The 13,679-nt window shown below is 38.3% G+C and overlaps 1 protein-coding gene across 2 annotated transcripts in view; it reads right to left on the reverse strand.

The window, feature by feature from the left end:
* Positions 1-13,679, reverse strand: part of SNX7 (sorting nexin 7) — a 92,540-nt gene that overhangs the window by 50,634 nt on the left and 28,227 nt on the right. For both annotated transcript variants that reach the window (XR_007135607.1, XM_047785221.1), the window contains exons 3-6: positions 8,877-8,987; positions 8,347-8,511; positions 5,467-5,665; positions 2,349-2,548 (exon numbers count right to left, since the gene is read on the reverse strand). Coding sequence is in view for 1 of the 2 variants with exons in the window: in XM_047785221.1 (XP_047641177.1) it covers positions 2,349-2,548; positions 5,467-5,665; positions 8,347-8,511; positions 8,877-8,987 (675 nt within the window). In the remaining variant the exon portion in view is untranslated. The remainder of the gene's footprint in view (positions 1-2,348; positions 2,549-5,466; positions 5,666-8,346; positions 8,512-8,876; positions 8,988-13,679) is intronic.

The following is a 13,679-nucleotide window of genomic DNA, read 5'->3' on the forward strand; positions in this document are numbered from 1 at the left end:
CTGAAAACACCCATCATCGGCCTTCTTCCTGGACTCCAAAGGCATAGTTAATCGAAGTCAATTACAGTAGTGAAGCAGAAAACTGACATGGGCATTCACATCTTAAGATTTTATTTAGCTTAAAATACATAAATATTAATCGATTAACCAAGCTCTGGATAAGTAAGTATGGCCTCTTCTCTGACTGACAGGAATTCCGCCCTGTTTTTATTTTTTTTTTTTAATTTGTCTTATTAAAGTACAGTTTTCTTGAATAACCATGATGTCATGTTTCAGTGTCTCTCAGATTAAAACACCCCGGGAAGGAAGTTGAGTGCAGAGTTCATCTGCATCTCTTATCTTGTTTGTCAGTCTTTTACAATGTCTTTCCCTTGGTGACTTATTTTTCTTCCAAGTCGGTCTACTCAGGCTTCATAGACACAAGGATTTTTTGAAAAAATGTGTACTCATCTTTCGCTGGTTTTCATAGTATTAATTAAATAGTGAAATTGTAATATTGAACACAAATGTTCTTAACAGGTCAAGGTAAAGATAAAACTCACTCTGGGTGAGGAAACCAATCAACCAGGGAGAACAGGACGTACAAGAGGAAGACTTTAATGAGGTGCAGGTCTTTGGGGTGTTTTCGGAGGAGGGGAAGAACCTAGACACAAATCAGTTAAGTGGGAACCAGAGGAGCTGGCTCTACATTATCGGAGAACCGAGAGGCAGTATGGATAAAAAGCATCCCGCAAATAACTCATTCTAGTTTTATTTCTGTTTTCAAAAATCAATAGAAAATTCAACAAATTCTCACTAATTCTTTTCTATTTACTTCAGTGCTTAATTGCCATCAATGTCAGAAACCTCTCCCTTTCTCTAACCCCAATGGCACATACTCTGATTTAGCCGCAGCTATTTAAGGTGTGTTTCCATAAATACGAACCATTGCGCTTCACATACATGGACATATTTTAGCAAGAGTTTTCTTCGGAAGGCAACTAGTAAAAATTACAGAAATGTAGTGATTGTATCAAGGCATATACTTTTCATTATCTTCGCTCGCACTGAAGAAAACATTCTAATATAAAACAGAACCAGAACTGCAATATTACTGCTACTGATTACATCCTAGGAAGCTACAAAATAATACAATCAAATGAGGACCTATAAAATCATTCTGGTTGCTGTAACTTTCCACATCTTTGATGATACATGACATAAACTGCACAATTTCCATCTTGACATAATAAAGAGCGAGACATGTCTAATTAAGGGCAAAGAAGATGACATTTTTAATGACAAAAATCAGATCTCTTTGAACAGCCACACAAGAGGAAGATGAACAACGAAGGAACCAAAGGAATGCAGCCAAGAAAACGGATGGCAGCCAAGGATTCGGCTCCTCAGTGGTGTAACCCCAGAGGTGTTCGGGGAGCAGGAAGGGCTTGTGTATGGGAGGACCCCAACAAAGTCAAGCAACAGCCGAAGTTTAAAACATCTACAAAACATTTACTGATTCTGCGAAAGGAAAACCTAAGCATGATAAATATGAAAGAGGCGGATTTCATGCTGAAAGGCTAAGCAAGACATTAAATCCCCCCAAATCAAGAGTCCATGAAAACAGAAACCAGACACGGATTCAAGCATCAACAGCAGAAGAAATGGGCTATAAATGAACTGTTAGCTACTCTTCCTCCACCGCCACCCTAAAGCAGAAAGCTGAGGTCCTCCATTCCACTGCCCAAGCAACTGTGAGCAGCGGACAATAGTGGATGAAAAAATGAGCTTTGCAGAGAGCATCGCTAAATCCTAATACCTGAAAACCTTCACTTGAAGGGAGGAGGGTAAATGCCAACCTTGGATGTGAGGGGAATAAAAGCCTTTTCAAAGAGTGAAAGAAAAACATGTTAATGTTTTTCAGAAGCATCCGGAAGACAGTCCAAACAGCACGATCCTCCTCAAGTGCTTTCTATGTGTTGATACTAAATATATTGCTAAATCAAATGTACCTAGAAGCAGGGAAGCAACTCTTTCATGAAAAGAAATGTCTAAAGTGCTGAACATTTTTAAAATAAAATTTTAGAAAGGTTGGAAAAACTCATCCTATTCCCTATGTAAATTGGGACTGAGGATGCTTCAACTCTATGTAGAATCTTAAAAACAAGTGTCGCTACTGTTGAACATTTTTGTCTTTTACGAACATGTTCTTCTGCTCATCAGTTCACTCATGCAGTGAAGAAATATTTATGCGCAAAGCATTCTTCTAGAATAGAAGATAGTGATGAACAAACAGTAATAGAAACTGCCTTTATCAAGCTCATAAGCAGGTCAGGGACTAAGGTAAAATTGTAACTCAGTGTTCTTACCATTAACATTTCACTGTAAAGCACATATTCATGGACGACAGGAAGTAGGGCCTCCGAGAGTCCAGACATCCGCTTTTCGGTGGCCTTACAGCACTTGTCAATGCAGCTGGCCACACCTTTTAGAGTATCGACCAGATCTTCTTCTGAGGCCGACCACAGAATATGAATTGGGCCATATTCTTTCATTTCGTCAAGATAGTCTAAAAAAAATTTAAGGTCTTCCATTTATAGAAGTCTTCAAAATCCCCACAGTGCAGACAATAAGAAAGGACCTTGTTTTTCTCACATGTTTCCATACATGAACATAAGAATAAGGATATCGGAGTTCCCGTCGTGGCGCAGTGGTTAACGAATCCAACTAGGAACCATGGGGTTGCGGGTTCGGTCCCTGCCCTTGCTCAGTGGGTTAACGATCCGGCGTTGCCGTGGGCTGTGGTGTAGGTTGCAGACACGGCTCGGATCCCACGTTGCTGTGGCTCTGGTGTAGGCCGGTGGCTACAGCTCCAATTCAACCCCTAGCCTGGGAACCTCCATATGCCGCGGGAGCGGCCCAAGAAATAGCAACAACAACAACAACAACAACAACGAAAAGACAAAAGACAAAAAAAAAAAAGAATAAGGATATCATTGTTCATTAAATAAACCTGCCATCCCACTCTGCTCAGATCACTCCTGGAATGACTGCTGTTCAGACATAATCAATAATAACATCCTTTTTCGTGCTCTAAAGAGCCCTGGCTTGGGAGATAAAGTACACGACGCCCATATCTATCACGGACTTCTCTGCCTACCAAACAAACTACACCTAGTGTCTCAGAGGCAACATGACCTAAAAAAAGCCCGACTTCTTTTCCCTCTTCTCCTGTTTACATGTCTTACTTAATGGTAATTACTTCTAGGGATCCAAGCCAAAGAATGTGGGGCCATCCTAGACTCACACCTGCACAGAGCCAACCACCAATTCAACCCCTCTTGATAATTTTCTATCCATCCATCCATCCATCTAGCTATCTGCCCACCTCCCTCTCCATCTACCATCCACACACTTACCCACCATCTACCTATCTGTCCTCACTCCCATTGTCATCAGCATCTCTAACTTGCAATACTGCAAGGGACGTCCAACAATTCTTCCTGTTTCAATTTTTGTCACAGTATAGAAATATGGAAGCTTCTTAGCTGGACTAGAAAGTCCTTTGTGATCAGTCCCTATCTTGCTTCTCCAGGTCTACCTTCTGCGATTCTCTCCCAAAGATATTTCTAATTCAAGCCAAGCCAACTGCTCATTCATAAACAGCTCATGATTTCTCCTAACCCAAACACGGCACATGTCTTTTTTCCTTGCCCGCTACCATTTTCTATCATCTGACAAACTGCTTCTAATCTTTTAAGTCCTAGCACAAATAAATCTCTTCTCTTTCTGTTCCAAGGGATTCTCAGATGCTTTGTCTTCAGTGAGCCTATTATAATTTTATATGTCTATTAAAGCCTATCATAATTTAATACTTCTATTACCCCACTCTATTATGACTGCTTGCATAACTCTCATACTCCTAGGACATATGCTCCTTAAAACAGGGCTGAGTCTTATTTTTTAATCTCAAAGCCTAATACATAATGTATTTAATAAATATTTTCATATCAATGAAAGAATGATGAACAAAAGACTACTCAATGCTTGATAAGCCATTTATTCAAAAATTTGGATTTCATTTAAAATCTGTGTATTTTTGTATTTTTGCTTTTACGCTATCAACTTTGAATGATAGATGGCTTTTCAAAGGCAGGGAATGTATACACAGAGAGATTTTTAGTCTACTATTCATATCAACACAATTAAATTCTCTGTGTTTAATCTTACTACTCATTAGGGTTAGTTGAAATATGTCATACTGCTCTACATTAAACTTTTTACTAAACTATTAGAATTTCAAAAGTCTCTATGTTCAAGTAAACGGAAAAAACTTTAAAAATGTAAAAAACAATAGAAATATTAGTTGTCACCTAAGGAAGACATTAGGCTTAATGAACACTAGAGCCCCTCCAAACTGCACTCTCCCGATGCCATAATAACTAATATTTCTAGAAAATAAAATGCTCTCCTTTATTTCTTCTCTCAAGTTGTGTGTCTATCATTGTGTGTCATTAAACCCATGCAGTATTTACTTTTACATAGAGAGCTTCCTTGAAATTCTAAACAATGCTTAGATAGCACTTAAACCACCTTCGTGTGCAAACATTTAATGGAGGGGCATGGTAATTTGTCTGTTAATATAACTCCTTTGTCAGCTAAGACTATGAGCTCAAGGGAGGTACTGTCTCATCACCCCTTTGCTCTTTAGCACAAAGCAGCAGCATAACATGGGGTCAATACATATTTGCCAAAGAAGCTGAGGAAGACAAAATAAAGCAAAATCAAAGAAAATCGAATAAGAAATAAAAAGAGAAACCACTAGTTATGATCTCTGGATCCTTCATGGTTTATGAATGAAATGCTCTATGTAGCTCAGATTCCCAAAACTACTTCTTAAAAAATTCCATTGTTTTCAATGACATCTTGACAAGCAGGTTTCACATTTGAAAGCCCAAGAAAGCCCTCAAGTTTGGGCCACTGTGCATTCTCCTTGAAAATGAGAGCTCAAAAAAAAAAAAATTAAACTTTTGTGAAGCTCCCAGTCCACAGGCACAGCCTCACCAAAAGCCTGAGACCCTCAGCATGGATCCCGAGCACACTGCCCCTTCCCCACACCTCAGCACATTACCAACGCCTATTGCCTATTCACCGCAGTTCGTTTTATCGGCACATCATGTCCTGCTGCCATGAAAAAAGACATACAAGGCAGAAAACACAACTGAAAGAGAAAGCAAGCATCAGAACCAGCTTTGGCAGGGGTGCTGGAATTATCAGACTAGACTTTAAAATGACTCTGATTAATACGTTTAAAGGCTCTAAGAGATAAACAATAGCAGATGGACACTAAGCAGAGATGGAAACCCTAAGAATAACTAACAAGAAATGCTAAAGCTGATGCTGTCTTGCTCCCACGGCATCAATACATGTAAAAGATCCATCAGAAAGTCAACAACTTTGAAATCCCATTTCAGGGACTTTACGTACCCCTTTCTTCCTTATAGATTCTCTGAGATATTTTATCTATCAAATTTATTTTATGGCTAAATATTTCAATAAAGTTATTCATTTCCATGAACTCCTCGGGGCGGCTTTTAACTCCTCTCATTGACAATGCCACCGATCTGACGGTCTGCCCCATCCTGCTAAGTAATCCAGGCCCTTGCTTCTTGTGAGAAGAGAGCTCCTAGAAACAAACAAACAAAAGAAATACAGTATTTGTGATGAAGCAACAGTGATATGCCAAGACCCAACAACAAAAAAGAAACTTAATTAGAAGAATAAAATAAAGATAATAACATGTTTCTTATATACATCTTTTTGCAAACTATTGGTTTCAAGTAGATGAATTTAGGGTACAGGTCTCCTTGATAATAATATTCCTTTTCAAAGTCTTCATGTAAAACACATCAACATGCTGCCTCAGAGCATGGATCTTTCCAAGAACAAAGTTTAATTGAGGGGATCTTGCTTAAGGAGATACTAGAGAAGATCAAAAGGATGATTTGAGATGAACTCTAGATTTTATAACAGAAATTTAATAGAAAAATGATTAGGAGATTTCTCAGGGTCTAAACTATTCCCAAGAGGGAAAAAAATGGAAAATTTCATTAATTCATTAGTTATAATAACAGCTAGCTAGCATTTATTAAGAGCTTAATATGCCACAGGTACAATACTTCCATTTTTGATCTATATAACTCATTAACACCATGAAATTTTATAATAATAATAGCTAACATTTACATATGTTGCAGGTACAATACTTGCTTTTTTTTTGTTTTTGTCTTTTTAGGGCCACATCCATGGCATATGGAACTTCCCAGGCTGGGGGTCCAATCAGAGCTGGGACTGCCGGCCTGCACCACACCCACAGCAAGGACAGATCTGAGCCAAGTCTGACCTACACCAGAGCTCACGGCAATGCCAAATCCTTAACCCACTGAGCGAGGCCAGGGATCGAACCCACATCCTTATGGGTACTAGTTGGGATTTTTACCACTGAGCCACAATGGTAACTCTCTTGCATTTTTATATATGTAACTCACATTAACACTACACAGTAGGTTCTATTATTACTCTCATCTTACAGAAGAACACAGAGGCGCAGAATGGTTAAAGCGCTTGCTCGAGGTCAAGAGCAATGCACTGGTGGACAAGGATCAGAGTCCCGCCAGTCTGACTGCAGGGGCTTCACTGCAAAGCACTAACCTGCTTTGTCTTCTTGTTTCTTTTGTGCTTTGTCTTCTTAAAGTCACTAGCATGGCTGGCAAACCTGACCATTGCTCCTCCACCAACTTCCCTGGGTAAGCTGTGACTCTATCTCCACTGGCTATTTTTGGAGAGGGGCTTTTAATAAAATACGTAACTAGCTGTTTCACAGTTAACCAAGGAGGATGAGCTACAGGCTTGCAAAGTAGAGATGCTATAAAAGGCTACACCACACAAGAGCATCCCTTCAGAAGGATCGCATACTAAAAAAGAAGCCGGAGAAGGAGGAAAAGGGATACTGATGATGGCTGTGGCACATGTTTCAATATGGGTTTGGGATCAAATAGAAGTTAAAGAACATATACACACACAAAAATCTATACATAACAATGCTGACAACCAAATCCACAGATAACATTATATATTATTTACCCCAATATTAAATAACACATTATCTTTTGTCCAGACTTTCTTTTGTTGAGGTCTTAACACGAAATATATCAACTTGTTGATTTCCATGTCAGGATGATTTTGTGTGCGAATAATAACAGATGCCATCCCTGACCAGGCAACACAGCTACCCCATCATCTGCTAGAGCAAAGCATCATCGGAAACAGCACAAGTCACAAGTGGCAAAGCTGTTACTGCAGCTATTGATGGCAGAGAATGTTTCTGACAGCTTCTAAGGGTCTGGAGTCAGGCCACAAATTCATCTCACATAAGCCACATAGGACTTCCAGACACCAAGTCCTATCAAGATCACTTTTTAGCTTCTATCCCTTCGGCAACAACTGAGAGAAAACTCAACATCAGTCGGTAAGTATTTAATATTGACCATTTATCCTATCTGTCATCCTTCTTGGTGAGTTATAGCTTCAGAGAAGAAAAGAAAAGGAATATATAAGGTTTCTGTATTAGATATTAGGATGCTCCACATTAATTGAAGGAAAAGCAAGGAAATTATCTATCCCTCTATCTATCCACCCATCCATCCAATAAAAAATTTTATCCTAACTTGAAAAGCCTTGATCCATTATTACTTAAAATTCATATCACTTAAAAGATATTTAGAGGTTCCTGTTGTGACTCAGTGGGTTAAGAATCCAACACAGTGTCCACGCGGATGAGGGTTCAATCCCTGGCCTCACTCAGTGGGTTAAAGATCTAGCATTGCCACAAGCTGTGGCATAGGTCGCAGATGCATCAGGGTTCCAGTGTTGCCCTGGTTGAGGTGTAGCAGTTGTAGCTCTGATTCAGCCCCTGGTCCAGGAACTTCCACATGCTGCAGGTGCAACTGTATAAAGAAAAAAAAAAATGTTTACGTATTTTTCAGTATTGGGTATATATGCAAGGAGTACCCTGGCCACAAAAAAAAAAGAAAGAAAGAAAAGGAAACAAAAAACAAACAAAAACACAACAGCTACCAAGAGAAATATGAGTTATATATATGTGAGAAAGATAAAAGATTTCCATAATAAGTTTACGCAGACTTGACTCTGGGTTGTATCTGAAGGATAACACTCCTATGCATAAAATCCATCATAATTCAAGGACATTGCTACTTGATTTATAAAGGTAAAAAGAAGAAGCATACAACTTATATGCAACACACAGATACTAAAGGAGATACTATGAGTATACACAAAATTCTTTACCCAAGCTTGTGCCGTAAGAAAAACTTTGAAGTCTTCATTAAATGTTAGAGTTGGGTGATCAGCAATTCGGTTCAAAAATTTATGCAATGCCTTTCTGCGTGTCTCAATGAAGTCATCGTTGAAGCGTTCCACCATTCCTTTCACTATAAACTTTTCTGGCAATGGCTGGGCCAAAAAAAAAAAAAAAAAATTTTAAAGCATCTGAGCATTATGTGGCATAGGATTATCAGGAATTCTACACCTTTTCTTTTTTGGAAGACTCTTTCAACATGTGATCATTTCTTATAAAAATAATTTTTCAAAATTCACAGTGCTAGAGCCAAATACTGTAAAGTTGAACACGGTACAATAGTTTCAAAAAAAAAAAAAAAAAAACCAAATCTGCCCATCGATTGAAAAGTTTAAAAACAAATGTTTCTGAGATAAGTGAATTATACTGACTTAAAGGGCTGAAATTGGATGTTCGGCTCCCTAACGATTCACAAGACAAAATGGCAGCTATTTCCATGAAGAAAAAAATGTAAACTTACGGGAATAATCAGAGTGGGGTGTGCTTCTTCAAGTTTTTCTTTCAACCAAAGGAAGTCTTGATAACGTCTCCTAACTTCAAATTCACTGGAGTCAAATTCCCCACGAGATGTCTGGAGAAGGTTGGAGAGAATCACAGCACATGCAATGTAAGACAGAAGACATTTGCCCAAAGTTATTTTAGACATTCTGAAATAAATGGGTCTCAAAAACTAACAAATTCTAATTATTCAGTGTTTGTCAGCCTGTACTTTTTTTTTTTTTTTTGCAGTCATCAATTCATGTAGCAGATGAAACAAAGCACACTTTCCAGTATTTCCAGAAAGAAAGCAAACATCATGCTCGAATTTAAAATCCAAACTGAAAAATCTGTCTTAGAGAAACCATCTGTCTTCCACAAGATTTTAACTACTATTATCTTTGGCATGACTTTCCTGCTAACAGGAAAGTGCGTTCCGAATTTAGGTTTCAAGTATATTTCATTTCTCAAGATGATCAGAATTCAGAATTTGAGGAAAGTTCTATTTTTGCAATTTGGAAAATAACCTGAACATAACTGAGAAAAAAAAAATGTTTTCCTGGAATTTGCTCAAATGAATTGCTTTGCTAAAATTTGCTTTTAGTATACGAAAATTCTAACATTATACAGAGAGATTTTACCACTGTTTAAAAATGTTATTAATGGAAATTTCATGTGAAGAAAAAAAATCTTTCTGTCATTTCTCAAGGAATTTTATTTTGAGTTGAATGCTTAAACTCCTAAAAATTAAGCAAATACATTAAAATATCTGTTCTCAACAAACCAAAAATCTACTCCAACCCATATGACAAGAAAAACATGGGTACAGTATCAACCTCACTCCTGTTACCTGAATTCCAAGACAAATACAAAAAATACCTTAGATAAGGCATACTCACCTCTCATTTTAAACAAAGGTAACTTGTATAATTTTTTAAGAAAATTATACACAGTAACATTAAGTTTGAGATTTTCCTGGAGGAGTAAATATGGAATAACACATTATATATTTCACACTCACCAGAACTATCAAACACCCACAGAGATGAACACAATTGTAAAATTAAGCAGTTTAAGTCAAAATAAGATGCGATCTTAATTGTCATAAAATAAGGCTCACAAGAACTATACTTGCCAAGGTTTATTCTCGTAAAATGGGTGTTTAGAATATCATACAATATTATCTTAGCAAAACATTCCCTTTTTAGTGGAAAAGTGGAAGTAAATGAGATGCAGGAGTCCAAGGAACTACATGTTCAAAAAACACCGTGAAATCTTAACTATTATGCAAAATAGTACAAGTTATGGAAATGGTAAAAACAGGAAAACTCAATCTAGCAGACACACAGTTTAACAATATATATACAAGTTGGTATGTGTACATATATATGCAAAGACACACACATACATACATATGCACACAAACCATGGCTAGAGTCACTCATTAAACACCCTTACTGAACACCTCCTCATACCAGCACATATGCACAGGTTGACTACTGATTTCCAAAAATAAACTGGCATTAACAATAAAAACACTCAAACACTAAGCAGTTAAAGTAAGATTGAGCTTTACGTGTTCTGAAGAATCTCCAACATTTCAAGTAAACATAAAAGAATGCTGTATAAATTCTGGCAGGAAGAAGATGTAAAAATCAAGTCAAATAATTGGTTGATTCTGTCCTTATGACTATGCCATTGACTGAAAAGAGTTCTCTAACATCCTACAGTAACGGATGAAAACAGGGGATACATACAAGCCTTAAAGACAGTGCATCCTTTCTTCCTGCTCAAAGACTTCATTGCACTTCTAAAGGGTTCTCAGTTATATATTATTTGTTCTACAAATTAACGTTTTAGAACACAAGGCATTTCTAAGCTGGAAAACTGTCATCAAACTCTGTTATTCCTACTGTTTGGAAGCTTTATCCCTAGCTTCTAATCTAGAACACAGTTTTCCATGGAAGGGAAACCAGAAGCGGTGTTTAATTTTTCAGGTCTGACCATAAAAATGTGGGATCTTGAAATTAAGAACCAAGGGACTCATGTGATCTACACCTCAAAATGCATTTTATTCAACAAATACTGACCTTTGGTCAAGGGCAAACAACTACTCTAAGATCAGAGACTTTAGAAAACTGTTTTTGAGGGAAAAGGAATCTTAGAATAAAGAATATACTTTAATTCTCAATTGCATATTGGTGGCATTTATGAGTTTGTCTTCATGACGCAGGTGTGAGAGGCAAGACTCTTATTCAGTCTCCGAGTTCTTACTCCTCCCTGTCCTAAGGGCCAGGCACATCTCTAGATCTCAGAAAGACAAAGTACCTCTTTCAAGTATCCCTTCAGACATCTCACCTGGAGAACAAAGGGTAACTTCCCATAAGGGGACCAGATGCCAGGGACATGGGTTTCCTGATACAATTATTCGCAGTCAGGTCAGTCCTAAGTATTCCTAAGTAGGTGATTGCCAGTGTGAATGTGGGCATATGAGTATGTGCATTTATCCTTATAATGTTAGTGGCCATGAATATAAATTTTTCTAAAAATAGCAGTTCCCATCATGGCTCAGCAGAAACGAATCTGACTAGTACCCATGAGGACACAAGTCAATCCCTAACCTCGCTCAGTGATTTATGGATCTGGTGTTGCCTTGAACTGTGATGTCGGTTGCAGACGCGGCTTGGATCCTGCATTGCTGTGGCTGTGGCATAGGCTGGCAGCTGCAGTTCTGATTCGACCCCTAGCCTGGGAACCTCTATATGCCACAGGCGCAGCCCTAAAAAAAAAAAAAGCAAATAAAATAAATTTTTCTAAAACGAAAACTTTCCCAAGGTAGCCATCTCTGCACCCCCAAATTAGACAGAGTACCCACGCTCATAAAATTCTGTATTCTCCTTAGTATTTATAATATAATTAATTATTTAAACACATCATTGTTTAACATCCATCACCCCCATACTGAAAACCCCATGAAGGCAGAGGGTATATCTTTTTTTTTTTTTTTTGTCTTTTTGCCATTTCTTGGGCCGCTCCCGCGGCATATGGAGGTTCCCAGGCTAGGGGTCTAATCAGAGCTGTAGCCGCTGGCCTACACCAGAGCCACAGCAATGCGGGATCCGAGCTGCGTCTTCAACCTACACCACAGCTCATGGCAACGCCAGATCCTTAACCCACTGAGCAAGCGCAGGGACCGAATCCACAACCTCATGGTTCCTCGTTGGATTCTTTAACCACTGCGACACGATGGGAACTCCGGGTATGTCTATCTTGATTGCTGGTGTAGTCTCGATATACAAGCACAGGGCCTAGGACATTGCTGGAACTTAACAAAACTTTATTGAATATATGAGTAAATAAATGGTGACTGGCAAATGACACAGAAAAGACTATGTTTGATAACATAACATACATGTACTAAATGTTTATATGTTTGTACCTGCAATGCATATTTTAGTATATATAGTCCATATACTAGCATGTAGTAAAAGCAATCAGACGTAGAACAAAGGGACTCAGTTCATAAAAGTCAAGCTGAAAGAAAGCTGGCCATCATCATACACTGCACGAAAGTATAACAGAAAACCCACATCTATGAAAGGAAACTCTCTAGATCTAAATCTCAGCTCGCCACAATGTTGTGTAATCTTCGGCAAGTTATTGAGTTCCAGTGTCCTCACTCACAAAATAGGGCTAAGTCATATGATCTAGGACTGATATGAGCTTTAAATGACTCAATATGTATAAAGTGGTTAGAACACTGCCTGGCACACAGTCTCACAGTAAAGGTTCGTTTAGCACACTGTAATTTTTCTTTTTTTTTTTTTGGTCTTTTTAGGGCTGTACCCAGGGCACGGCACATGGACATTCCCAGGCTAGGGGTCTTATTGGAGCTACAGCTGCTGGCCTACGCCACAGCAGACCCGAGCCACGTCTGCGACCTACACGGCATCGCCGGATCCTTAACCCACTGAGCAAGGCCAGGGATCGAACCCGCAACCTCATGGTTCCTCGTTGGATTTGTTAACCACTGTTAACAGAGGGCAACTTCTGTATGTTCTCTTATATGAATTGTATGAAATCCACAGGGTGGCTTATAAAGTGTCTTTCTGAAGGAAACAAATGAGGTGAAAATAATTTGGTTTCGCAAAATCTTTGCTAGAAAGGATAATGAAAATGGATGCTTATAATTATACCAGTAGTAACGGGAGAAATCTGGCTCTATTCTTAGCAGTATGTCTGGATTAATGCACTAAATACTCACAAAGACCCTATGAGGTTAGTAGTATTATCTTACTCACAAATGAGGAAACAGCACAGAGAGGTTAATTAAATAGCAAGGAAGGGGAGCAGGCAGGATTCAGGTTCATGCTTCCAGCCTCCCGATATGACTATGATACTATAAATTTCTCCACACATTCACCAAAAGGTTAACCTTCTTACTTGCTATATCACAAGGATTGCATTTAGAGTTATGGACAACTTAAGATACAATTATCTTCCTTGAGAAGCTCCTTGGGAATAAATACAAGTGAACACAGTTACTGACCTACACACAGGTAGGTGCCAATTACGGAATACTTATTCTGTGTCAGGCACTTTGTTAATGTGTTCTACACTGATGACCTACCCTCAATTAATTCTCACAGCAACTCTACAGAATCAGATTCTATTATCATTTCAGTTTTATAGATTACCAAAAAAAAAAAACACCAAGACTTAGAAGTATTTCATATAGGCTTTTAATTTCTTCACTACACTGATTCTGACGTCTCATATTCTTTTT

This window comes from Phacochoerus africanus, chromosome 6, assembly GCF_016906955.1.
Source record: "Phacochoerus africanus isolate WHEZ1 chromosome 6, ROS_Pafr_v1, whole genome shotgun sequence".
Lineage (NCBI taxonomy): Eukaryota > Metazoa > Chordata > Mammalia > Artiodactyla > Suidae > Phacochoerus > Phacochoerus africanus.